At 52.0% G+C, this 27,357-nt stretch overlaps 2 protein-coding genes across 4 annotated transcripts in view; one reads left to right on the top strand and one right to left on the bottom strand.

Moving 5' to 3' along the window:
• Nucleotides 1-6,305, top strand: part of Bmp1 (bone morphogenetic protein 1) — a 46,037-nt gene extending 39,732 nt beyond the window's left edge. For both annotated transcript variants that reach the window (XM_041671055.1, XM_041671063.1), the window contains 4 exons: nt 553-680; nt 1,050-1,263; nt 2,840-3,090; nt 5,605-6,305. In XM_041671055.1, the coding sequence (XP_041526989.1) occupies nt 553-680; nt 1,050-1,263; nt 2,840-3,090; nt 5,605-5,739 (728 nt within the window). In that variant the 3' untranslated portion in view covers nt 5,740-6,305. The remainder of the gene's footprint in view (nt 1-552; nt 681-1,049; nt 1,264-2,839; nt 3,091-5,604) is intronic.
• Nucleotides 6,306-12,007: 5,702 nt separating this feature from the next.
• LOC121462531 (phytanoyl-CoA 2-hydroxylase interacting protein) lies at nt 12,008-22,643 on the bottom strand. Of its 2 annotated transcripts, none has more exons than XM_041674171.1 (5): nt 22,512-22,643; nt 18,770-18,954; nt 17,354-17,528; nt 15,204-15,321; nt 12,008-14,033 (listed from the first exon to the last, which is right to left on the bottom strand). In XM_041674171.1, exons 2-5 carry the CDS (start codon nt 18,932-18,934, stop codon nt 13,499-13,501), a joined length of 993 nt encoding a protein of 330 aa, XP_041530105.1. In that variant the 5' UTR covers nt 18,935-18,954; nt 22,512-22,643; the 3' UTR covers nt 12,008-13,498. The 2 variants fall into 2 exon arrangements, with proteins under 2 accessions (XP_041530105.1, XP_041530095.1); XM_041674161.1 differs by lacking the exon at nt 22,512-22,643 and adding an exon at nt 19,063-19,227.
• Nucleotides 22,644-27,357: the final 4,714 nt, after the last annotated feature.

Genomic DNA, 27,357 nt, shown 5'->3' with positions numbered 1-27,357 from the left:
GGGACTTCTAAGCATGCTGGGGAAAAATGCAAGAAGGGGATGCATGTTGGAAAAACCCAGCATGAGGAAGAGATGGGAACGAGAACAACCCAGAAGGTCAGAAGTCACAGAGGACGTGATGGGTGAGCTGGCCCCTTGTCTGTTTCTGTCACCTGTGATGGAAGCAGGAGTGGAGCTTGGGGACGACTGAGTCAGATGCCAAAGTCTCCGGTGACATAGCCTCTCGCAGTGCACAGACGCTCCTGGGTGGCAAAGGGGAGGAGGAGTGTGTGACAGCTGGACAGAAGTGGTGCGGCCATGTGGTCACAAAAGGGTAGATGACCTCATCTGATGCGCCTAGGGGTCCTAACCAAGGCGTCATCAGAAACCAAGTCAGCAAATTCTCCCCCAGCCTGGGTAACTGGATGAGGAGGACATGTGTGTCCTCCGTCCATTCTGTAAACGGAGGACAGGAGGCAGAGCAAAGAAGTGGGCAGGAGGGAGACGCCTTCTTCCCAGGAGACATCGGGGTGGGAGGTCCCTGGTGATCCCCTTCTGTCACTCATCCCACAGCCGGCTGCGAGCACAAGCTGACATCCAGCAGTGGCACCATCACCAGTCCCAACTGGCCCGACAAGTACCCCAGCAAGAAGGAGTGTACGTGGGCTATCTCCAGCACCCCTGGGCACCGGGTAAAGCTGGTAAGATACCACTTGGCACCCTGTATGGACACCCCGCTCTTCGCTATCGAGTGACCATTTGCTTCTGCCATCTGCAAAGACTTGTGTGAGTCCAAGGTGTTGACTGTAGACAGGGTGGCCTGATTGAGCCTCAGGGCCTACCCATCCCTGTGGAAACGAGTCTCCCTAAACAGGAGCCCCCTTTCTGAATATATTTTGGGGATGTCTCTGCCACTGCCCATTCCTGAGTCCTCTCTCACCATCATCCCACAGCCCCGATTGCTACCATAGTTGTACATGAGCTGGAGACTAGAGGTATAGAGGTTTAGGAACTCCTCTCAGCTGCCCTAGCCACGCCTCTAATCTGGACTCCTCTCTTGTATCCCCCAGACCTTCGTGGAGATGGATATTGAATCTCAGCCTGAGTGTGCTTATGATCACCTAGAGGTGTTCGATGGGCGTGATGCCAAGGCGCCAGTCCTTGGCCGATTCTGTGGCAGTAAGAAGCCCGAGCCCGTCCTGGCTACAGGCAACCGCATGTTCCTGCGCTTCTACTCTGACAACTCGGTACAGAGGAAAGGCTTCCAGGCGTCCCACTCTACAGGTGAGGCTGGTCTCCGCCTAGGTGATGCCCCTAGGCTGGTGTTGACTCCCATTAGGTACCGCATGTACGTGGCTGACTCTGGTTGCCAATCCTGGCCTTGAATTTACACAGGACCTTTGAAGGCCCGTAGAACAGAGCCCCGTAGCCCCAGGGCCAACAGTGTTCTGAGACACAGATCGCTGGAGAGAGCGCTGAGGCATGGGGGAGAAGTCAGGGATTACAAAGGTCAGAAAACAGGGTATAGCGACAGTGGTCAGAGGAAGGCGTGGTTAAGGAACCTACAAATGGGGAGAGCATCCCTGATTGTCCCTACTGTAGCATGTGCCATAGCAGCCTTGGCCACACTCCATCCCTGGCAACGGGCTGTCTCTTTCCTTCTAGAGCTGTCTATTTTCAGGCAGCCTGCGTAAGCCATCGTTCTGAGTGCAGGCCCGAAAATGAGCCTAGCAGGAAATCCAGATCCCAGCCCTCCAAGAGCTTGCTCTGCTTGTTTATTTGATCGGGGGCATGTGGCAGTGAATCAGCCCTTACCCTGCCTGCCCCAGGAACTCATAGTTCAGCTGAGAGATAAGCCGTAGGCATGGATGATTACAGCCTAAGCCAAAACATGACATGGGCAAAAAGAACGGAACCTGACTCGGGGGAGTTGCTGGAGTCATTCCAGCTGGGGAGGGGGCAGAGCTCCGGCTCATGGTTCACACAGGTGGACCGCTGTGTCACCTGGTCTGACTAGAGCAGGCGGGGGTGAGGGGGTTGTGAGGACGGCAGTGGGAACCATGTAGCTGCAGAGGGAAGCTAAGCTAGAGGCCAGTTCTGAGAGACCCAGATGCAGACCAAGGATGTCAGTATCAAGTTTCCTTGTCTACTGGTGAGTCCTGGGCATCCCAGAATTGGTAGGCCCACAGCCCTCCACCTTCCCATTTACCTCCATCCTAGCACAACCCTTGCCTAGCTCATCTCTTCCCCAGAAACTGAGCCTAGGTATAAGAGGAAGGCCAGGGACTTGCAGACAAGGGCGGTTGCTCCCATGGTGCTTTGCATGTCATTTCCCTTGCCTAGTACACTTACACAAACCAGAGGCTGGAACTCCATCAGTGTTTGACCCACAGTGGGGTGCTGGGCTTTATTTGTTGTTGTTGGTTGGTTGGTTGGTTTTCATTTGTTTGGCTGTTTTTTTTTTAAGCTTGAGACAACACTTAAAAAAGTCAGCTCACGTACAAATGTATAGCTTTTCTCTGTAAGTGTACAGTCTGACAGTGCTGGGCTGTGCTCTTCCATGCCAGCCCTCAGCTAGGACACAGGAATAATTCCTTCTCAGGCAAAGCTAACCTTTCCCAACACCACTGTTCAATGCAGCCTCTTCCCCGGGGTCTCACCCTTGGAGTGTCTCCTAGCCTCCTCCTTTGCTCTCTATTCAGAGGTGGCATAACAGGGCATTTGCTTGAGGCTCGGCCAGATGCCGCCTCTCACTGGCCACATGGCGTCGGTACCGGAATTTGTCGCTGTGGTTCTGGGTGGTTCTGTAAATATTGTCTTCTCATCAGTGACGGTCAGTCTTGTCGTTCCTCCCCCGCAGAGTGCGGGGGCCAAGTGCGGGCAGATGTGAAGACCAAAGACCTGTATTCCCACGCCCAGTTTGGTGATAACAACTACCCTGGAGGGGTGGACTGCGAGTGGGTCATCGTGGCCGAGGAAGGCTACGGTGTGGAGCTGGTGTTCCAGACCTTCGAGGTGGAAGAGGAGACCGACTGTGGTTATGACCACATGGAACTCTTCGATGGCTACGACAGCACAGCTCCCCGACTGGGGCGCTACTGCGGCTCTGGGGTGAGCACCCCCCTGGCTCCTGACCTCCCATTGCCTTCCAGCTCTTACCCTAATCCCCTGCCTGGCCCTCTGCAGACGCTAATATGCTAAACCTGGGGGCACTTACAGAGACCATCACGCCTTGGGCTGTCCTGACCCAGGGAACCGGGGGCCTTTCTAGGTGGTGTCAAAGTTTTCACAACTCCTGGCCCGGGCCCCACCCTGACCTCTGCTCCCTCAGGACCAGTTTGGTCTGGCCTGCCGAGTCGGCATGTATCTGGAAGTGGGAGGTGATAGGGTTCTCCCTCAACCACACAACGCTTGACCCCACCACCAGCTGTTTCCAGGGCTTAATTGGGGTGTGGGGATGGGGCAGAAATTAGAGCTTGAAACACAAACAGGGGCTGTGAGCAGTCGCTCTAACAGACTGTCTGTCTGTCCCCTGGTGAGAGGGCCGTGTCCTAAAGGCCATTGCTGCTGTTGCTATCCAAGCAGGCCTTCGGGGTTGCTTCAGATTCTGTGTAGAGGGTAATTTGCAGAAGCTGTGGGCACAATCACTTTGACTGGTTTGTAAGAAAAGCCACATCTAGCATGTAGATGCGCTTACTTTCCTCCCAGTAACAGATTAGGGTCTTGTACTCTCTCCTCTCCCTCTCTCCCTCATCCCCTCTCCCCTCTCCTTCCTCTGTCTTCATCCTCTCATCCTTCCCCATTTCCCTCACACACATCCACAAGCACATGTCCATTCTGATGCAGGCCCTGGCTCCTGCCCCTCCCTCCTCTTTTGCTGCCCCCAGAGAATGTTAAACTTCCCTGGAGCCTCTCAGCTGCCAGGCCCAGCATCAGCTGAACCTCCCTTTAGGGCAGTGGTTCTCAATCTGTGGGTCGTGACCCCTTTGGGGGTTGAACAACCTTTCACAGGGGTCGCCTGAGACCATCAGAAAACACAGATATTTATATTAAGATTTATAATAATAAGGGAAATTACAGTTATGAGGTAGCAACAAAAATAATTTTGCGGTTGGGGGGGGTCACCACAACATAAGGAACTGTATGAAAGGGTTGCAGCGTTAGGAAGGGAAGAACCACTGCCTTAGAGACTGAGCTTCAGCCTAACATGAGCAGCAGGGGCTGGGTCAAGTGGGAAAGGGCTGTAGGAGGAGAGGCTACGTGTAGCCTCAGCCTGGCTACCCAGGCTCTCTGGCATCCCTGGCTGGCAGGTGAGTGCCTCCTCCCTGCCTTGTCCCTTCCTTTTAGTCATAGAGCAAATGAAATGTCATCGGGAGGCTCTTCCAGGAATGTCCCCAGCTTGGGGCCTGCAGAGGGGATGTGGGAGAGGAACCCAGACAGGCTTCTTGGCACAGTTACTGGAAATATCTTCAAGGCTGTCGGGAATGATTCCTTCTAGGATTGGGGGGCCAGGGCATAAAGCCACCTCAGAAGAACATTGCCTCTCTTCCTCAGTCCCTGGCCCCCCACTTGAGGCAGCTCTTCAGAGTCTGGAGTCAGAGAAAGAAGTTGGGTCTAGAAGGAACCAGGGCAAGAGCAGAAATAGGTGGAGGGCAGCAGTGCCCACGTCTGGGCTCCCTGCCTAGCCAGGTGGGCAGAGAAGAACACTCCCATCTTCTCTAAGTGGTGTATACTTACAATCCCGGCGCCAGAGAAACAGGCCTGGGGCTCACTGGACAATCACTCCTTGGCAAGTTCCAGGCCAGTGGGATCCTATCTCATCAATCAATTAATTAATTAGTTAATTAATAATGGACGGTATCTGATGAATGACACCCAAGGCTGTTCTCTGACCACACACACGAGTAAGTAAATAAATGAATAAATAAACAAATATAGGAATGGCTGACTCTGAGCTGGGTGTGGTGAGTTTGTTTTGTTTGGAGGCAGAGTGTCACTGTGTAGCCCTAGCTGGCCTTGAACTCAAAGAGATCCACCAGCCTCTGCCTCCTGAGTGCTGGAATTAGAGGCCACTCTATCCCTGCCCAGCTCTGATCTTACACCAAGCTGCCCTTTCCAGATTTCACTTTAAATTCCTAGTAACATGAAACTCTGCTTCACTTTTTAAGAAAATATTTTATTTTTAACTGTGTGTAATGGCGGGGGTTGGGGGCTTGTGCAATACCTAAAGAGGCTAGAGACAAGGGCATCAGATTCTCTGGAACTGGAATCATACATGGTTGTGAGTCACCCATTGTAGGAACTGAACTCAGGTCTCCTAGAGAACAGGAAGTGCTCTTAACTGCTGAGCCATCTCTCCAGAACCTCATCTAGCTATAAAGAGATTATATATATATATAATATTCATATATACATGTATGAATATAATATATATACATACATACATATATATATTATTCTCACTAGAGAGCCCAGACTGCTCTCCTTCTGGTTCTATTTCTTAAGTGCCAGGATTACAGGCACACACCATCCTGCTTCATGGGGAATCTTGAGATACTGAGGACCTCTGGCAGGGAAGACAGCAGCCCCATCCCAGCTCCTCATTCCCATCTTTCTCCCTGGCAGCCTCCTGAGGAAGTGTACTCGGCTGGAGATTCTGTCCTGGTGAAGTTCCATTCTGATGATACCATCTCCAAGAAAGGCTTCCACCTGCGGTACACAAGCACCAAGTTCCAGGACACACTTCATAGCAGGAAGTGACCGCCCCTGCATGGCAGCAGGAACTGGGGTCCTGCTTCCCTTGGTCACCCAGACTGGACAATTGGGGTGACAGGCAGATGGTGACACATCGTCCCTTACCCCCAGGCACCAGGACCTACAGGGCCAATGGGCCAGGTGTCATTGGGAGATAGGGGAATCGGACTCCTGACAAGCCAGTTCCCCACAGCCTCCCACCAGAGGGGCCAGGGAACTAGAGCTTTCACCAAGACACTTGAAGTGACCATTCCTCCTTGGGGCCTCGCCTGGGGCAAGACAGTCTCTGTGCCCTGCTGCCTCCCTGCCGACTTTGCACACCGTATTGTGTATAGCCGGTAGCCCTAATCTTCATTGTACCGTACATTTCCTGCCCCTTCTCCAGCCTCAATTTGATTTTATTTTGAACCCCCATTTCCATGTTCCCAGGGGCACAAATATCTGTATCCCCTTGGAGCTATACGGTGGGGAGTTGGAGAGGAGGGAGTGGATAAACAAGACAGGGCTTCTCTTAGGCCCACAGGCTCATCAGCCACACTAGGGCACCCCAGCCAATAAACAGAAAGTGTTACAGCCAATACCCTGTGCCAGATGTTGTCTGCGATGTGGGGACATGTGGATTCTTCCAGATGTGTCAGTTTGCTGGGTGTCTGGAGCCAGTATGGAGCCAAAACACCTGGTTTTGCTGGCTGGCCTTCTCTCTCAAAATTCCAGGACTCCTAAGGGTGTGATTTCACACTGAAATGAACACACACACACACACACACACACACACACACACACACACACACACTACTTATAGCCCTCCCACACAACAGGAGTAGAACATTCTATAAAGAGGCTGTCTGGGGGAGGGAGGAGGCATATAAAAGAGGTTTAGGGTATGTTTGTCCATCTGGCTTTTCTGTCTCTTGGTCTGGGGAGGGAGGGGTCTGTGAGAGTGTCTAGCTGGCATGCCCACTAGAAGTGGGAAGACCCACATTGACTAAGTTAGATCCATTCCTGACCCGCAGAGGCTGGGTGCCAGCGCCAGGAATCCTCTCTCTCTTTGGAGAGGAAAGTCAGGATGGTTCAGTAGTCACTGAGTAAACATTCCAGCCTGGGCCCCTCTCCCCAGGCGACAAAGGCTGCTGTCTTGTCCAGTCTCCTCCTCCCTGCTATTGCCAACAGTGAGGCCCAGACCGGAGCCTGGAGAAGCCAGAAAAGAGCCGTACCCCCTCCTTTCTGAGACTTCCCTAGGATTTCTGACCGTATCTCACAGAAAGCAGGACACGGCTTTTCTCCCTGTTCTGGCTATATACCCCAATACTGGAGCAAGCCAGTAGCTTGCCCTGAGGCAGAACTCCCTGAGATGCTAGGATTCTTCCATCAGTCCCAAGCTCCTCCCTGTGGCCGATGCACTCTACCAGGCCACCTGGACCCACCCCTAGGGAGCAGCATGGCATGATGGACCTCCTATAGGCCGTTTATGCAGAAAGCCATGGTAGAATGTAGACAGGCACCCAGGGCCTTCCAGAACACCAAATACTCCCCTGCCAGCCTAAAGCCATGCCACCCCCTCAGACAAGGCTACAGACGAGGCTCTAGAGACCTTCATGCATACAGGAGATGCCCAGAGGTCCTATCACTTATCCCTAATCCCCCTCCTGTGGGGAGTTAGCAATGGCTCCTCCATGACAATATGTAATCATTGGTCACAGTTGTCTCTACCAGCCTTCCAGGTTCTTGTGAAATCCAAAGGAAGGCAATTCCAGTTCCTAAGGCATATGCCTAAAGGAGCCAAGAAGGTCACAACCTTGTCTAAGCTCAGACTTCCAGCCGCTGAGACTCATCAGTGCTCCACTTTGGTGGTGGAGGCAGCTGTGTGTGTGGTGTCTGGTGAACAACCACAACATGACTAAAGACAGATGACCTACCCATGCAGCTGCCCCAGCAGAGCATCATAGCTTACATAGATGTAAGCATCACACACTTAGCTTTCATGTAGGACCAGAGCCACAGCCTTGGCTCCTAAACAAGTGTGTGAAGTGGGTGCAACCTGAAGACCATGGAGTAGGTCCTTGGAGCGGTTTCAGGGTTATCTGTCACTGCTGAGATGAGAAGTCAGGGGACGAGTCCGGATGCCCAGATGTTCACCTCCAAATGCTTGTGATCGGGCAATGGCAGCTGAAGCATGAATGATGAGAGGTGAGGGAGGGAGGAGGGGCTTTGAGGACAGAATGCCAAAGTGAGGTGGTGGGAAAGGGCGAGATGGAGAACAAGGCTCTCCTCCTTACGGTGTTGGAAGCTATTCCAGGAAGTGGAAACATTTGGGGGATGGTCTTTTGTTTGTTTTGTTGTTGTTGTTTTTCGCTTTTCCAGACATGGTTTCTCTGTGTAGCCCTGGTTGTCCTGGAACTTGCTCTGTAGACAAGGCTGGCCTTAAATTCAGACATCTGCCTGCCTCTCTGCCTCCTGGGTGCCACCACACCTGGCTCATGGAAGTGTTTTTTAAGAGTTGATAAAATCACAATGCTCCCCAGTACAAGCCTACCCTCACGCCTAAACACTTAGCAATCTGAACTAGGTCAGCTCCAATGCAGTATATGCGATGCTGTGGCTGAGGAAGGCCCAGTGGCTCCTCCACTGTCCCCCAGCTCTCAGTGAGTGTCCCCAGTGCCCAGATACCAGATGATGGAGACATCAGGGAGAAGGCCCATTTCACCTCCACTTCTAGAGTCAGGCGGAGAGAAACGAGCTGCAGAGCCTTCTGCCTGTGTTATCCGGGAGCACATCTCATCGTGGCAGAGAGGCCAGCACAGCCGGAGGACAGCTACCTCTGTGACACTGACCAGGTGCTCCACGCTGGTTGTCTGCTCCCTAAACCTACCCACCCACTGACAGCTCCCTTGCTACTACAGAGACAGTCAAGAAACCCCAACATCCAGGCTCTAAAGCCACCAAGATGCAGGCTAGGATGCAGAGGCCCCTGGGATCCTTTCAAGGAACCGAGGAGGGCCCACCGTTGCCTCGACTGTCAAACCAGGAAGGTTGGAAGGCCAACTCTGCCCCTCACTTTCATTTTTACCTCCCTCCTTTCCTCTCATGCGTCTCAGAAGCAGAAAGTTTCCGATCTTCAACACCAACAGCCCATTTTTGGGCCCTGGTTCTATCACTGGGTGCCTGTGCAAACCCAGGATGACTCAGTCACCCTTTCTGAGCCCCAGCTGTGTCATACTGCCATGCTAATGATAGAACACCTGCCCTGCCACGGTTATGACGAAGGAGGAAAGTGACCTCTGAGCACAGCCTGTCACTGCGCCTAGCAAAGAGGAGGTTCTTAATGATCAGGCTTTCTCTGCCAAAGAGCTACCCATCCCAGACAGTTCTCTATTCCTGTTCTGAAAACAAATTTCTGGGTATACCGGTTTCCAGTTAGATACCCTGAGCTCAAGGCAGCTCTTCCTCTGCCAGAAGGGGAGCAAGCATGCTTAGCCCGCAGCAAAACGGTGCCTGTGGGGCAGCAAGGACATATTTCTGGCCAGCTGGTGGCCTTTCTGGGTACCTCCCAAGTTCCGCCCTGTACTTGATTGTCCCTACGCACAAGGCGGATTCTGGAATCTGTGAGGTTTGGCTGCTCCGGTTTGCAAACAGTGATGCCTGCCTTGGAGAATTGGGGAGAGAGGGCAGCCAGGTGTTCTCCCCAGAGTGCCACGAGCCACCCCACTGCCCGCCCCCCCAACCCAACCCAACCTCCTGACCAGAGCTGCTGCTCCTGCCTGACGCCCTCCCTGCCCCCATCCCGGAACATCTGGTTCCAATCTTCTCCAGATGCTGCGGCCACACTTTTATGGGCAATCACCTCAGCTCGGCTTCCTAAATCAGGCCATTCTCCATTTCAGGGTACAGTCCCTCTTTGTCCCTTTCCTTGGGACCTCAGCTACCTCTTTTCCTAGCCGAGAGAAGTCACAAACAGAAGACAGAGGAAATTCCGGAGCCCGTAGAACTGGCCTTCTGCTCACTCCGCTCTGGCAGGCGGAGCTCTTTTCCACCAAGGACTAAAAGTACAGATACTGGCCAGGGAGCAAAGAGGAAGCAGAGAAGTTGGGTGCACAGTAGTGCAGAGGAGAATATGGGGGTCATGTGTGCCTTGGAGGGAAATAGGTACGACCATGTGTTTGTGCCTGTGTCATGTACAGGGGAGCGCCTACCTATATATAACCCTGAGCCTAGCCTTCAGTTCCCTTTCCACTCAGCCCTGGAGACAAACTAAGGTCCTTTAGCTGCAATCCACCTTGGACCTCCTTTGCTTCCTCCAAAGCCAGTGCCAGGGAAGGGGTGTGCATCCATCCCTATGTGGATGGTGTGTATGTCTGTATGCATCCCCTTTTCCTGGGTCAGATGGACCCTAAGCGAGAAAGAATCCCAGCACAGCCTGGAGTGGGTGGTCTGCCCACCCTCTCTGCCGGGTACTTACAGTCCAGGGTCGCTCATGCGCTGGGAGTGCCCATCCAGACAGAGAAGGAAGCAGGCTTACTTCTGTTCTCTACCCCTGTCCCCCAGTATGAGGACTGTGAGTCAGTCCCTCTTTCCAAGAGACCCAGAAGGTCTTTCAAAAGGACAGCTGAAGCCCACCCTTCTTAACGACTCTGAGAATCCACACTGCCCAGAGGCATCCTTCAACCCTGGGCTCGCTGCTACCCACTCCTTTAAAATAAGCCTCCCTGTGACATTTGTAACTCTATAGCCCCCCCTGGCGTCATTCTGAAGCTAGGCATGTGGTTGGTTAGCTGGAAGAACAGTGGGAAGGGTCACTAAGTGGGAGACAGCCCCTGCCTGAGTCTTTCTAATTGTCCCACTCATAAACTGATATACTCTCAAGAAGGCAGCCACGGGGGCTCCGAGTGGAATGTTCCCATTTTTGAATTCCCATAGACACGTGCAAGCCTCTAAACTTCTTTGCGCCTCAGTTTCCCGAAGTGAGGTAGGAATACCGCGCCATGTAGACCAACCCAGCTGCTGTGTGGAAGTCCTTCCTCAGCCGGTGCCCGCACAGGAGGCTCTCGGCGGTGGTAAACTGCCCTTGGGTTTTCCTTTCTCCCAGAGCGGCCAGGCCCCATGACACATGTAAACCTGGCCCTGACTCAGGCAGGGCTAGTGCTGGTAAGGTACCTCCGACAATTCTGGAACATTTCCACTGCAGCTGAGAACCATTTTAATAAGCCTATAATAATAGGCACAGAGGTGACTCAGATCTGCAACCGCGGAGTCCTGCCAGGGAGGAGGGGATACAGGGCTCTCGGGAGAGGGGAATCCAGCGGCACCTGGGTCTGAGCCATGGCAGGCTGTGGCAGTAGGGAGGACTCATCAGGGTACAGGGATTTTAGGCACACATTCCCTAGACACCCCAGTGTGACATCTGGAAAGCACGGGGAGGGAGTGAGATGAGATGATCTCCGAAGTTGTTTTCACGGGTGAAGCTGTGCCTGTCACCCACTGTAGGATTCGGGCAGTTCCAGGTGGCCTCAGGTGGCATACCCATGTGAGGTCCCTGGTGGCTACAGCACCTCAACCACTCCGTTCATCTCTCTTCCATCTCGAAGAGAAGCACTATATTGCCCTGCATATACCCCAAACCCAAAGTTCATATCGAAATTCAACTCCCAGTGTTGGGTTGAGGTGGCATTGCCTTTCACGAGGATGGAGTCTTAGGAATGGAATCAGTGCCCTGACAAAGGAGGCTGGAAGGTGGACTGAGCTGTGGTTCAGTAGAGTGCTGGTCTAGCGTTCAAAGAGCCCCGCATCCAGTCTCCATGTCCTTATAGATCCTAGCACCCTGGAGGCAGAAATAGGAGGATCAGAAGTTCAAGTTCAGCTCACATAGGGAGCGGGAGGCTGGACTGGACTAATAACCCTAGCTTTTGAAAAGGGGAGCCTGCTGGAGATATGGGTCAGCAGTTAGCACCCAGGTTCGAGTCCCAGCACCTACATGGTGGTTCACAGCCTTTAGAGCTTTCTTTTGGACGGGTACTAGGCAGGTATACGGTGTACTGACATACACATAATTTTTTTTAAAAAAAAAACTTAAAGGCTAATGAAACTATTCATCCCTTCCATCATAGCGGGGGTGTGGGGTGCTCAGAAAGAAGGCAGAGATGGCTGTCTGTGCATCAGAAAACAGGCCCTCCCCAGATATCGAGTCTTGGTTTCAAGAACGGTGAAAGAAAAGGTCTTGCTATTTGTAAATCTGTGGGGTTTCACTGTAGTTGCCTGAATGAACCAAGACAGATGGAGCCCTTGGGCCAAGGTGGTTTATTGATGCACATGGCAAGCACAGCACAGGAGGGTGTGCCCCACCCAGGGACAGAGGACAAGGCAGCAGGCCACGCCTACAGCAGCGCTGTCAGCAGAGGGAGGGGGGCTTAGGGGTCAGATCCTCTTGTACACACATTTCCCAGGATCCCAGACCTCCTGTGCCATCCCAATGAGGTGCTTGCTGTCCACCAACACCACCTCTGGAGACCAGCCATTCACCTGTCCCTCAGAGGGATGGCCCTGTGGGCCTGCCAGCTCCTCTGTCCTTCACAGAAATCCAGCGGCCTGTGTGTCATCTGTCACCTCTGAAAATGTGACGGTGACGTTGCCCTCCTCCCTCTACTCTACCTGCCCACCTGCCTGCCCACTCTCACCGCCCTCCTGACCCAGACAACAGCAGGAACAAAATGAACACATGGGAAACCGTGTGTGTGATGGGGGGGGCTCATCAAGAACTCCCCAGGAGAGCAGCCCAGATAGGGCAGGAGGTGGCGTGACGGAGAAGCCCACAGTCGGGCTCACACACAGCACAGAACAGTCATGACTCGAAGGCAGAGCGGGCGAAGGAGCGAGCAAAATGCACAGCTGGGCAGGGGGTGCCAGGGCTCTGCGGGCCACACTCGGTTCTCTGGCTCTGTCAGACCTATCAAGACATGAGGTGGCCCACTTCTGGCTGAGGACTAGGTCTCGGGGTCTCCTTCCCCCTCCTCGACCCCAGCAGCTGCCCCCCCCCCCCGCGCTTTTAGGCCCTTGTGCTCTCTAAGCGAGGGAGAAGGTTTGCCAAGGAATATATCATCCCAGACAGAAGAAAGTAAAATCTCAAGAGCCCAGAGCCCTCCAAACTAGGAAACGAGAGAGGGTACTTTTCCGGAAAGTGGGAGGGTATCTTAAGCGGGCTGGTGACAGTGACAGAAAGGATGGACAGTTCTCCCATGCGGGAAGAGGGCTCTAGGGGTGGGGGGGAGGAGCAGCCAGGGTGAGACAGCAATGCAGGAACTTATTTATAGAGGGAGGGTCCTGGCCTGGAGGAGTCAAAGACCTGGGGCCCAGCTGAGTAGGGAGGGGGCTGTCTGGGGTGGCCCTGAGTGGGGTGGGTGGGGCTAAGAAGGAAGTGCCCCACAACTTTCTGCATCTATGTGGAGACCAGGTTACACACGGGCTTTGGCCCAGGAGACAGGGAGGACTCTGGGAGATAGAGGCCTGCTTGAGGCCCAAAAACAGAAGAGGAAAAACAGAAAAGGAAGTCATCTCCTGCCGTGAACCGCCCCCCACCCCAAGTCCACCAGGCCTGAAATGGGCCATGCTAACAAGAGGACTACCTTCTGTTGTCGCCAACAACGGGGTGGGGGAAGGGTAGATGGACAGAGTGGAGGGAGCAGGGGGAGGAAGAGAAAGCCAGCTCCCCAAACCTAAGCCACACATCCCCGCTCTCTTGCCATCTCTCCCCAGGCCGCCAGCTCCCCAGGAGTCCCTAGCGGCCCACGCTGATGTTGCAGGTCTTGCAGCTGGGATCTTTCTTGGCATCGGCAGTGGACAGGCTCATGAGCTGGTGCCCGCTGATCTCTCCCAGCGTGCCCAGGGACAGGTCGACAGGCTCGGTGTAGATAATCTCCAGGATGAGGTCCTGAGCGTGGCGGAAGATCAGCTCTCCGTCTTCCACACTGCAGGTCAGGAACTTGTTGCAGGCAATGTCCAGGAGGGGCAGCCGGTCACGACAGAAGCGGTCCCCCAGGGAGCCCTTGGGTGCCAGTACCAGGATGGCATAGTGGTAGGCTGTGTACATACAGTAGAAGTCCGCAAAGTAGAGGTTGGTGCTGGGGTTGAAGAGGCGCTGGGCAGGGATCTGGAAGCGCCAGCGGCCATAAGGGGAGTCCTGTGGGGGCTGGCCTGTGTTGAACTCCGTGTTGCAGCTGAAGAAGACGCCGTGCAGCATGCCACTGGTTGGGGAGCCGTGGCTGCCACTGTTGTCCTTCAGGTAAGGCTGCAGCACGTTCCCGCAGTGGGTCCTGCCCACCCAGGAGGACAGCCAAAGAGAAGGGGAAATATCATGGGTTAGCACTGCTGGAACCTGGCTGCAATGTGTAGCTGAGCAGAGAACGAGCCAGCCCGACTCCAGCAGTTCTGTTAGCCTGCAGCCTCCACTAACCACAGACATGAAGTCCTTTCATGCTGTCTCCCTCGCCAGACTGGGAGGATGAGAATCCTTAGTCTATGTGCCCTGGCCCCCAATAAGCAGCCGGGCGCAGGTGGGTATCCCTTGTCTCTTTCATTCTGAAAAAAAAAAAGAAGCCTAAACAGGCCCACTGCCTCTTCTTTAAGAGAAGTACCAAAGACTCCGGTTCTTTACTGTTTTCTTAGGGCAAGGGTGGGGAACGCCCACCACAGCTGCCAGAAATGATAAAGACAGTAACTGTGGCAGATTGCCCTGACCTAGCTTAGAAGGACATAGACTTGAAGCCGCGTCAGCAGACGTGGGGGAGGGTGGACAAGACCTCGTCCTGGCTGTCCTGAGAGACAAATGACTTGCCAGCCCTTGGTGCCTTAGGCTCAACATCAGTAGGCTGAAGTATTAGAGCTGGTCTGTCTGTCTCTTTCTCCCCTTCTTCCCTGCTCCCCGCCTCTCTCCTCAAAAGAGAGCAATGTACACGTGAGCCACTGACAAGTAAGTCTGAGGCTACACTGGTGGGTCACGTGGGTGGGATCCTCCAAGCCCTGGCTTTTGGCTTCCTACCTGTCTCTCATCAGTATCCTATAAGATTTCCCCAAAATGCTTCTCTGGAGCCTCTGAGAGCTAGCCGGCTAAGATTCCCCAGAGCTTTCTGTGTCCAGGCGCCTTTCATTTGGACTTCTTCTTGCCTGTGCTCCTGGGTCCTGAGATGGAGAGAAGCTAATGCGCATGACAGACTCCAGTGACTGTCCCAGAAGGTGGGGTCATACCTAGAACTTATTACCTGACTCTGCCAGCAGGGTTCTCTGCCAGGAAGCCCTACTTCAACGTCCTTGATCCTTCCTTAGCCCCAACCTTAACGTAGTAGTCTTTTTTTTTTTTTTTGAGATAAGGTCTTGCTGTGTGGCCCAGGCTGGTCCTAAACTTGCAATTATACTTCTGCCTTGGCATTCTGGGATAGAGGAAGAGCCGGGAAGGGAGAAGCCCCAGCCGGTCTGTCTTGCCCTACCTGGCATGCTGGAAGTACTCCTTGTGATGGTTGCGGTAGAACACGGAGAAGCGGAGCATGCGGCCAGCAATCTGCTCAGCCTTCTCCTGCAGCTGGGCCAGGTGCTCCTTGGCATAATCTGTAAAGAGTCCGAGCAAGGTGAGATGAGCAAAAGACCCACTGCAGGATGGCAACTTCTTCCTCTTTACACCACCCACCAAGCCTGCAGGCAACCTCATCCTCTGGACCAACAGGGGCGCTTCTGCAATAGCCTGGACTCAGATGAGACAGGCCAGCTGGCCTTGACTGGGAACATGAAGAACTGTTTGTTGTCTGTTCTCACTTCTGCGGCAGGATTGCCAGAGTCTCAGGGTCCTCTGAGTCCAGAAAGGACAGAGGAATGCCTGTCATTATACCAGGGGCTCCAAGACTGCCATCCCGGTGAAAAGAGGGCCAATAGGAAAAGTAAAGACTTGAGAGAGAAAATACAAGGTCCTTTGGGGAAGGCCCTTCAAACCCAGGGTGAGAGCCTACTCCACAATTAGTGTGGTTGCTAACTGTAGTTCTAAGTGGGGCTGAGGAAGAATTAAAGCCTGGGCCTCAGGTGAGCGTTCAGGAAAGAGGAGCTAAAGCACTAGCTGTCTACCTGAGCCTCTCTATTTGGGAGAAATATAAAGGGCTGATACCAGGACAGGAAAACTGCCTTGAGACTGGACCAGGGGCCTTGGGAACTGCGCAGAGTGGTTGGCTACACAGTGTCTTGGAACACATTAGAGGAAGGTGGTTTTTCCTTATGGTAGCGCTGAAGGTGCCCTTTCCTTACGATAGCGCCACGGTTCTGTGTGCTTGGTCTCTGGAAAAGGTAGGGTAGACCCAACTACACCAATCCCAGATCTTCAATTTAAATTAAATACCCACCGCATATGCAGTTCGGGGGCAGGGGCAAACCAAGATGCCTCTCCTACGAGGAGCGAGAGTGCTGCTCTAGTACAGGTACGGCAACTCAAGGAGACCGGGGGCACAGAATTTGGCAGAGGATGGAGCCAGCAGCCTTGGAGGCCCCAGGGCAGGGAATGTTCTCTGCCCCTTCCTTGTGACAGAGAGCAATCTGGAGCAGATCACACATGGACACCAAAGGGATAGAATATTCTGGGGCAGCTCCTTGGCTATCGGTGACAAGCATATACAAGGTAGTGTTTGTTCAGGCTAGAATCTGTGAGTGAGGCTCTGCCTAAGAGACCTTACAAGACCACGAGATGGGAACCATTTTTCCAGGCTAAGGAGATACTCAGGATAAGCAAAATGTTACTGAGCTACCAAATGACAAGCGGTAGACTATTGGTGACCAAATAGTCTTGCCGATATTCAGGTAAAAGAAATAAGCCAGTCCCCAAAGAACAAATACTTTGATCTCATTCATACAAGCCACCTTGCAGAGTCAAAGATCAGAAAGACAGAACAAACAAAGGTAGGCATGACCCAGAGGAGAGGAAATGGGAAGTGAGGGCTCCTAGGGTATAGTGTTCTAGCTTTGCAAGATGGAGAAGTTCTAGAGATCGGATGCACAATCACAATATAAAACCACTTAACGCTTCTGCACTTAGAAACGGTTCAGATGGCCAGTTTTATGTTACATCTATTTACCACGATGACAAATATATATTCTTGGGACTGAAGGGATGGCTTATCCGTGAGGAGCATTTGCTACTCCTGCAGAGGACAGGAGTCCAAGTCCCAGCATCGGCATAGGGCGGCTCACAACCACCTGTAACTCTAGTTCCAGGGGATCCAACACTCTCTTCTCATCTCTGTGGGTACTCAAATGTATGTGTGCACACACAAGCACAAATGTACACATAAAAATAAAGTTATATATATGTATATATACATATGTATAATATATATATATATATATATATATATATATATATATATATATATTTCCCTTGAAAAAAGCCAGAAAGTAGTTCCATTCCTCATGCAGGTGGCACTGCCAATGTGTAGAGTGTGCATCTGTCTAGGCAGACTCCCCTCTGGCTTAAGCATAGCACCCAGGGTGCAGCAGATGTTTCTGTGTATGCCTGGCTAAGATGAGGAGTCCCTCCCACCCTGGCCCAACAAAGCCAGATGTGTTACAGGGGCAGGGTATTCATGCACCATCAGGGTCTCACCTCCAGTGCAGAACTCCACAGTCTCACTCCAGCCAGATACCAGGTACTCCCCATCACTCTGCTTCACCGCTGTCTGCACGGCCACACTGTATTCTGTACGGGGACTCAGGAACCAATGGCCTCTCACTGTCATGGGCAGAGGCACTGCTTTGGCCACGAGCTTGGTGGGGACATCCTGAGGAGAGGGGTACAGATGGAGAACCAAAGATCAGTCTTGAAGTCACATCCCATCTTGCCATTATTCCGGAATTCCCACTCCCCCAAAACATCTCTCCTCTTCCTCCCAAGGAGGATCGGAGTTTCAGAGACTCCACGGTTTTGTGGCCCAACCACCATCTCACTGAAGAGGCAAGCAGTAGCTTGAAGCTACCTCCTTCAAGCCCCATGATGCCCCATTCTCTTGAGAACTAAGGAGAAAGACCACTAGGGAGGAGGGCCCCAAAGTTGAAGGTGGCAAGACCTTCATTTCTGAGGGAGACTTTGAGAAATCTGCACACTGCAGTGCTGTCTCCACGGCAACAGCAAATGCTGGGAAGCCAGGGAGGAAGAGAAAAATATGCCTTATTCTTTGGGGGGAGGGCCAAGGGGATGGTGCGGAACATTCACGTCACCGTGGCAACTGGCCTGCCAAAAGACACCCAGATCTGGGGAGCCAGATTCAGAGAGAGGGAGAGAGAGAGAGAGAGAGAGAGAGAGAGAGAGAGAGAGAGAGAGAGAATAAACGACAGAGAAACAGAAAGAGAGCGAGAGGGAATAAGGGAGAGGGAAACAGAGAGAGAAAGAGAGAGAGAGAGAGAGAGAGAGAGAGAGAGAGAGAGAGGAGTGCGAGCGCCCACACCAAGGCTGTCACCCTGGGAGTAAGATCCTTCACGCTGAACTCTCCCCAGCCTATGCTACATCTTCTACAGCTGGAGAAGATGTGAGGTTCCCTCCCACCTGCTCCTATGCTAGCTTTTAACCTGGGGAAGGGACACACTGAAGAGCATCCTCCTACGTGTCTTTCTACATCTAGGAAATAGGTTAGCAGGCAGGGATGCAGCAGAGAATACCTAGGACTGTGTACAGTATCACATACCCAGATGAAAGGCGCCTACGTAGCTCACCCAACCACAAGTGTGACCCGCAAGTCCTGTGCTGAAGTTCCAGCCATGGGGAATAACAGCGTTGGAGCTGTGGTACGCCTGGTACCAAACAGCACGAAAACATCTCTCACGGAGTCTTTTCAACAGCTCTACAGGGGTAGTGTGGTCATCCCATTATTACCAAGGAAGGCACTAAGGCTCAGAAGTGACCCTTGGCAAGATGACCCCGTGAGAAGAGTCTGGAATTTGGCCAGGCATCTACCGCATCTCTATTTGTCTGCTTGCTTCCACGTAAAATAGGAGCGGGGAGGGTATCAGGACGTCTTTTACTCACCCGGTGTTTGAACTTGTTGGAATTCTTGTTTTCCTTCTTGTTGAGGTCAATGAAATAATGGGTGACCCTCTCCAGGTCACTATCTTCCATGGCCCAGGAGATACGGAAAGAGTCACAAGTGATATTGTTGATCTCGATGCTATGGGGGGTGGACAGCAGTTCCATGGTCCCCTCTGGTGTGGATCCTGTGGGGATCGAGAGCCAGAAGAAGGATTAGCATCTCCCTCCCATCACAGGGCTTTCTGGAATGTGCTGCTCCCAGCATGCTTTGAGAGGTGGAGTCTCTCGCTTACCCATCGAACGCCCCCTGCCTCATCGAGGTGATTGAAAAGATTGCAACGGGGGCTAGCCTGGATAGGAGGGGCCCGAGGTGAGACGGGATAGCCTCTGGAAGGGGCTCTTTGCTTTCCTTAGAGGGTCCACAGAGCAGACGGCACCTGACAGGTGGCAGAGGCAGTGGGAACGCTGCAAACACTGGGCAGGGACAGATTTGCAGCAGATGGAGCTGAGGAGGGAGGGGCCCTTAGCCAGCAGGCGTGAAAAGAGAAAGGGTGGGAGTGGAGAGGCTCGGGAGGAGGAGGGACACAGGAAGCACCTGCTGAGGGGCCGAGGCCTGAGGGTTGAGGCAGGTGGCAGGTCAGGGGCAGCCAGAGTCCACAGGTGCCAAGACCCTGTGGCTCTGGCCTCACTCCTCCCTAGAGTGACTAAAGCAGCTAGGGGCCCTGCTGTGGAGGGATGGAGGGACAAACGCTCTGGATAGATCTCTGGTGGGTGGGGGCGGTATGGGCCACAGCCTGCTTTAAACTCTTTTTGGTCCTTTACTTTGACGTGCAGTTTCTATTTTCACAGATTCACTTGACTTTTTCTTCTTTCCTTTACTTCTTTCTCTCTTCTCTTCTTTTCTGAGAAAAGATCTTCCTATGCAGACCAGAGTTTGAATTCACTATCCTCCTGCCTCAGCCTCCCAAGCGCTGAGATTGGGAGTGTGTGCTTACTTCACTCTTTTAAAGAATTCCTTTTGGTCTTTTTGAGGCAGGTTTTCTCTGTGGAGCCCTGACTGTACTGGGACTCTGTAGACCAGGCTGGCCTCCAACTAAGAGATCTGCCTGCCTCTGCCTCCTGAGTGCTAGGATCAAAGATGTGTGCCACCGCCCCCAGCTTAAAGAATTACTTTCAACACTGACATCTATTGGGGGCCAACAAACTGCTAACATCTCACTCAGTCTGGGGGATATATAGGCACTGTTATCCTCCTTATTCATCCCCAAAGTTGAGGATGTTGACATGTCCACACAACCTGCAAATTACACTCTGGAGGCTGAGTTCTTTCTTACGGACTAAGGCTGTGTGTGCACGTATAGTGTGTACATGAGATAAAACTGTGTTCCCACTGTTTGCTTTTCTCATCCTTTTGTATTGAATTTTCCTTTGCCTCTTACTCCCATTCCTTCAGGTCTACCCCAACTTTGTGCCCTTTGGGCATGGAAAAGACTACACCATTATCTTTCTTTACTGAGCTTAACTAGGCTAGATTTAGCTGGGCTTGTCTATAGCCTGGTTCTCCCAGGAATGGGGCACTTGAGGGGAGACACAGAACTGCGGGTGGACTCGCTCAGGGTCTTTCCTGGCTTCTCTTCTGCAGCCTGTCACCCAGCACATCTCCCCAGCACCTCCGTCTCTGCCCTCATCTTTCTTCCCCTTCTCTTGCCCAGGAGCTAAGGTGAGGGCACCTTGTGCCTGCAAAATCAGGTACTTTTATTTATAGCTCCCAGAAAAATCCAACCCACATTTCCCTGTCAATTAAGCCTGCTCCAGAGCCTGGCACCACTAAATTAATCTGTGGACTGCCTGGAAGGCAGGTACAGGGAGGAGTGCAGGGAAGGTTGATGGCCTCATCTGCCCAGGTGTTCCCCAAGTCCAGTATTATCTTAGCTTCGCTCCCTGCAGCCAAATGTTCCTGGCTTCATGCATAGGAAAACGATGGTCAATGAACACGGGGATGCTACCAGGTCTCCTCCAAAAATGAGACAAAATGGGACAGGGTATCGGAAACAACGCTACAATAATACTTCTGTATGTAATTTTGGAAAGAGGTGTGGAGCAGCAAGGGATTAGCAATGCCTTGGATCCTGACAAGAAGCTTCGGAGGGAGCTTTCTGTACCCATGAACATGAGCACACACTCCCACCTGAGCGCTTGAGTGGCTCCCACCTACGTGGGATCCAGCCTACGCCTGCCCTGAGCAGACACCTGTCCCTGCCTTGATCCTTCCTCACTTTTCGAGTCTTCCCAGAGGCAAGGGCAGCTTTGGTGGTGGGTGGAGATTCCAGGCCAGGTGCTTGCTCACCCCTTCTCCTCTCGATCTCTGGGAGAGCGGCACCCCACCCTAGCCTAAGGTCTGGGAGAGTAGGAACAACCGACCCTGCCAGGGCAGCCAGCCAGCATGGACGAAGGGCGGGTGTCAATCCCGCTTCTGTACACCCAGATGCCTAGGGAAGGGCAGCCTTTGAGGGACGGGTTGCGGCAACACCCTAGGAACACCCACACTCCCATGTGAATCCACCCTAAGCAAGCATGTACACACCCCCACGCAGGCAGGCATGCACGCACAGACACATGCGCAAGGGGTGCCCACACTCCTCAGCACACGCCTCCTTAGACATCCTCACCTACGCATGGATGTACCCTCCTCCACCTGGCACATTCTAAGAATGTCCCAGTATTTCCCCTTCAAAAAGCTGCTGCCTTCATGTCAACAACGGACACACGTTCATGTCCACAGGCTCATACAAACCCACATGTGTGTGCCCCTCAGCATCACAAATCGTATCTGGGGAAAAGAGGAAGCCACGGGCACCAACACATATGCAACGCTGCCTCCCCCAAGAAGGCAAGCAACCCACAAGACTGACTGTTCACACATGTACATTCAAACACACGTCAATCCTTGCCTGGATCCTGATATTCCCTACGGAGGTTCCAAGACACAGACTTTGAAAACATGTTTGCCTCTGGCCACGTTGGCCCGCCTGCTTCTTCACAGGCCAACAGGTTTGCACACCTACTCAAGTTTGCCCACAAACAGAGGTTTGTGCCCACACTTCCCACCTACCCACCTCGGCTTGCCCCAAGTTGCCCCTCCCGCGTAGAAACAGCCTGGTTGCTACAGTACTCCCTCAGCATGCACTCCCACCCACACGACAAGTGACATGTCCACCCCCTAAAAATACTGCCTCTTGGGGCCCCTGCCCACATATGCCCACAGGCTACTCAGATAAACGCTGCCCCCGCACACATGTACCCCACGCGCAAAAATGTTCGGAAACATGTCATAAGCCGGTCAGAAACCCCAAAGGAACTGAACTGCGTGGAGACAGACCTACCTACGCAAACTAGCCTATAGCCTCCTCCCAACCATGCAGACACGTTGTACACACTGGATCCCCTTCCCCAAGCTCATTCCAAAAAGCCACTGGCATGTCATACATAGGGAAAGCTCCCCCACCCAGCTGAACCTTTTGGCATCGCCGGCTGCGCAGAATGGTCACGGGGTAACTAACTGTGTCGCCCCGGAGACCAGATCCAGCTGTTAAGCTCTTTGCCAAGGACTTAGGGGAAAGGGGACAAGGTCGCCAGGCCTGACAACCCAGAGGGACAGCCAGGACAGCTGTGGGACCCTGGTGGCTACAGCTCTCAGCCTTTCAGGGTACGCAGGATGGTTTGGGGGAAGAAGCGCACTTACCTGGCTTTAGCCGGCCCTGCAGAGAGAGACTTGGAAGAGAAGGAAAGGCGAGACCTCTCTGTGGATGATGAGCTCCCCACGCAGGGGACAGCAGCCTGACGCCTAGGTCACAGGCAGCGGGGCTCGCTCGCTTCTCTCTGGGCTATCGGGGAGGCTGCTTCCATGCCCCACAGGCAGCCACTCCTGTCAGGCTCTGCAGCTACCGCTACTGCCCCCGGCAAGAAGACCAAGAAGACAACGTTGCTCACAGGCAGCCCAGCGAGTGAGTGCACTAGAAGAGAGAGGCAAGAGCGAAATCAAAGCAGCGTGGAGGAGAGAGAGGCAGAGAAATCGAGAAGGAACGGGAGAGCCAGACCGAATCTGGCTCCACCAATGGGATCAGAGGCTGCTCAGCGTCAGGTGATAACAAGCAAGCTTGGTCCCTGCTCGCCCAGGCTTGTGGGAGGGGGAAAGGGCAGAGGGTCCCCGGGGAGCTATACAGCTGTCCTTGGAGGCAGCATCTGTGGCTTCTGCCACATTTTCCCCGTTCTTCCAGGACAAGATGCCTCCCAAAGTCAATCAACACACCCCCTCCTTGGAAATCTGGGGCTTAAATGCAGCCCCCCAAACTTTAAGGTGCTGGGATAGGGGTGGAGCTTAACCCAAGGGCTCGGAGGCTGGATAGGGGAAGGGTCCCAAAGAGGTAGGTGAACTGGCTTGGAGGGACCTTATCTTCAGTCTAGGCGATCTCCTAGGGCATCTTCACCGATGCCACGGCTCCATTTTCTTACCAACTCTTCATCAAGAGAAACCAGCCAGCCCCATAGCTTCGGAGACTCTGGAGTGTCCAGGGAGAATCTTCTAGCTGCTTAAATGTCTCCAAGGAGTGGGAGAGAGGCGTTGTTAAAAAAAAAAAAAAAAAAAAAGGGAGGGATGCACAGAGGCAAGAATGTGGGGGGTGGAAGGAGACACAGAGCTTTGAGTGTTCTTATCCCTTACCACCCTCCAGGCTCGAGGTCACCAAAGAAAACCCCAGAGAGACTGCAGCCAGAAGCTGTCTCTCTGCAGGAGGCTTGTCTATCACCAAGACCTGAGGACGGCTGGCAGTTCCCAAAAGAGCAGTCAAGGAAATTTGATGGAAGCAACAGTGACCAAGAGTTGACAGTGTGGTGAAAAGCCCAGGTTTTGTAGTCTGATGGCAATGGAAACAGGTCCATGGTTTTCTTGTTGGGTGACCTTGGACAAGTGACTCTGAACTTCAGTTTCTTCATTTGTGAAGTGGGATGATAATACAGGTTTATTGTTATTGCGGAATGAGATCATTATGTAAATCATTTCACTCTGGGCTTGGCACCTGAGAAGTGTCTGTCAACCAGTCAGAGTTGCTATCTTTCTCATCATCAGTGGCAGTCTCTGCCCTGCAAAGTACCCAGGTTTCTAGGGGAGGTAGGAAGGATGTTTAGAGGGTACAGTTTGATAATAAGGAGCCTCTAGTTGACCCTTCTGCATCTGCTGATACAAGCAAGGATCAAAAAGATGTTTTTAGGTGCTGGAGAGATGGCTGAGAAGTTAGAGCACTTGCAGAGGACCCAAGTTCTAGTCCCAGCTCCCAATTATTCCGACTCCAGCTCTCAGGGAATCCCATGCCCGCTTCTGGCCTCTGCTGACACTGTACACATGTGGTGCTGCCGTACAGCAGTTTCCTAGGAGATCAAAGCAATTCCATCCTACAGGGGAGCTCCTTTAGCAGGAAGGTAAACAACTCAAAACAGCTTCCGGAAGTCCCTGAAACTGACCAGATTCACTAGGGGCCCTCCCTGCCAGAGTAAACAGTAAAAACTGAGAGCCTCTCAGAGGAGTGAAGCTGAGCTGCAGAGAAGACTCTTAGATAAGCCAAGAAGATGCTGAGACCTGAGCAGATGCGTGGAAAAAAAGCAGAAACCAGCTGAGCCTCTGGAAGAGGTGTAGACCGACAGAGGGACCTGGAAAGGACACTCACTCTCCAACCTGCTAAGCAGCCTGCAGGCTTTGTAAGTTGTGTTGCATATTGGGGTGAGCTTTGATGGTGCAGCTGTCTTTGAGTCATTTCTGCCCCTGTAAGTAACCCTTCACCCATATTCCCAATAAAACTCATTGGTTCACCAAGTTGGACTTTGATGGTATTTGTACTTTGGTGTCTCATGAGCTCCCTATCTGGATGTATGTGTTTTGTCTTCCCATGAAAAGTTTTGCCACACACAACAGGGGCAACAGACATACATGCAAGCAAAGCACCCATCCACGTATATAAAGATAAAATTTCAGACATTTTCCCATATTGGTTTGTGGTGATGAGGCTTTTGCTCAGTTGGTAGAGAGTGCTTGAGTATTTGCCCAGAATGCACAAAGCTCTCCCCAGGAGTGGCAATGCACGCTTGTAATCTAGTCCTTAGGGGGTAGAGGCGGAGGAGAATCAGAATTCAAGATCATCCTTAGTGCGTCTGAAGCCAGCCCGAGCTACGTAAAATTTGGTTTAACTGTATTTGTGTTGAACATGTGCAGAGTTTTATTTCTTTTTTTCTTTTCTTTTTTTTTTTTTTTTTTTTTTTTTGGTTTTTCAAGACAGGGTTTCTCTGTGGTTTTGGAGCCTGTCCTGGAACTAGCTCTTGTAGACCAGGCTGGTCTCGAACTCACAGAGATCTGCCTGCCTCTGCCTCCCAAGTGCAGAGTTTTATTTCTTAAACCTCACATAATATTTGGATTACATTAGATAGTAGAAGTAAATTGTGGGGATGCACGTAAACTCCATGACATTTTTATGCAAAGTACTTGAATATACTCTTGTTTGGGTATCTGCGGAGATGTAGGAACCAACCTCACCAGTGCATAGAGATGGTGTCTGGCTAAGCTCTGGATACAGATAAGTATTCAGAGCAGGGAGAGAGGCCGACTCCTAAGCACAGAGGAGATGGCAGCTGAGAAAGGGTGACTGGGTGGAGAGGGGGTGACCTGGGGACAGCCGATGCCACTTGACCTCAGAAAGCAGAAGACATGAGCTGAGCATCAAGGGACATACATGGAGAGGGACTTGGGGGGTCTGTATTTATTGCCAGTAAGGGTCAGAGAGGGTGCCAGACAGAATGAAGTATCCACGGGGTGTAGAGCCAAGCAGAAGCCAGGCCTGCCTTAAATGGGCGTGAGAACCCGAGCGAGTCTGGTCAGATCATGTACCACAGAATGTGGAGTGATGTGTCACACAGGCAGGATTAAGCACCCCTTTGGCCAAACACAAGGCCCTGCCCCTCACACACCCACACTAAGATGTTGAAATTCAGAAGAGATTTGAGACATCGCCACCCAGTCAGGGACAGTTTCAGTTGTCTAGCCTAAAACCAAGAGCAACCTGAAGAGCAGCAAGGGAGGAAAAGGCAGGCTCTCCGTGACTCAGTTTCCCTTCCTTGAAATGGAGGAATCCTGAACCATTTATGCTTCTCACCTTCTGAAGATGGCGCTTGAAGTCGGCCTGAGGTCATGAGCCTTGGTGGTGGTGAACAGCAGCCGCATGAATGACCCTTTGTGCAACCGTGTGCCCGTGAGCCAGATGAGCAGGCGAAGACACAACGCTTTATGGCTCATGCCTCTTCATGCCTCACAAGGACTCCTCTCAGAGCAGGAGGGAGACTCATGCTCAGAACAAAGCACAGCCAAGAGGATGATGCGCTTCTGCTGTCTTAGTTTGGCTTGGCTTCTTGTTTCTTTAAGACAGGGTTTCACTATAGCACAGTAGCTGGCCTGGAACCGGTTACATGGGCCTTGACCTCACAGAGATCCGCCTGCCTCTGCCTCCCAAGTGCTGGGATTAAAGACATGTGCCACCATGCCTAGCCACCAACTATGTTAGTATAGTAACTTTTTCTTACACAAGTCACACATGGTCACAGTAGAAATATGTGAGTACTTCGTTGTAAAAATTAAGAGCGGGGTTGGAGGGATGGCTCAGCCGTTAAGAGCTTTGGCTGCACTTCCAGAGGTCCTGAGTTCAATTCCCCATAGCTACATGGTGACTCACAACCAGTTATGAGATCTGGTGTCCTCTTCTAGTCCGCAGGTTACATGCAGGCAAAACACTGTATACACAATAAATAAATATAAGTCCTTTTTAAAAATCAGGAGGGAATTAAAATGATTGGTTTTCCCATCTTTCAAAAATAGATATGTGATATATACACATGGTTTATTCCAAAAGTGGGAGGAAGAATTGGAATGTGCCCTTCTGATTTAGCAATATCCTTTTCTTTATGATATGGTCTAAATTGCTGTGTTTTGTTCTATTGTTGGGTCTCTTTTGGAATCCTCTACTCATCTGATTCTCTGCCTTCTTTGTCTCCTAAACAGTGAACACACTTATAGCAAAATTTCTTTTCATGCCTTAATTATACTTTTAATAATTATGAACACTTAAGTAAGCTATTAAAATACAGATTTAACAAACTATTCTTTTAATTTTATTTGTTTTTAATTGGGTTATACCTTTTCCCCCACTACCCTTCCTTCCTCCCCTCTCCCCTTCCACCCTCCTCCCACCCATCACCCTCCCAATTTACTCATTAGATCTTGTCTCTTTCTCTTTTCTAGGCAGATCTATGTATGTCTCTCTTAGGGTCTTCTTTGTTGTCTAGATTCTCTGGGTCTGTGGACTGCAGGTTGGTCATTCTTTGCTTTATGTCTAAAAGGCACTTATGAGTGAGTACATATTATATTTATCTTTCTGATTATGGGCTACCTCACTCAGTATGTTTTTTCTAGTTCTGTCCGTTTGCCTGAAAATTTCAAGATGTCATTATTTTTTACTGCTGAGTAGTACTCTATTGTGTAAATGTACTATATT

Source organism: Microtus oregoni, unplaced genomic scaffold, assembly GCF_018167655.1.
Source record: "Microtus oregoni isolate MIOR12 unplaced genomic scaffold, Mior012 000001F_ref0000356, whole genome shotgun sequence".
NCBI classification, from domain to species: Eukaryota; Metazoa; Chordata; class Mammalia; order Rodentia; family Cricetidae; genus Microtus; species Microtus oregoni.
Note: the sequence above shows the minus strand (reverse complement) of the source record. Positions and strands in the feature narration are given on the sequence as shown.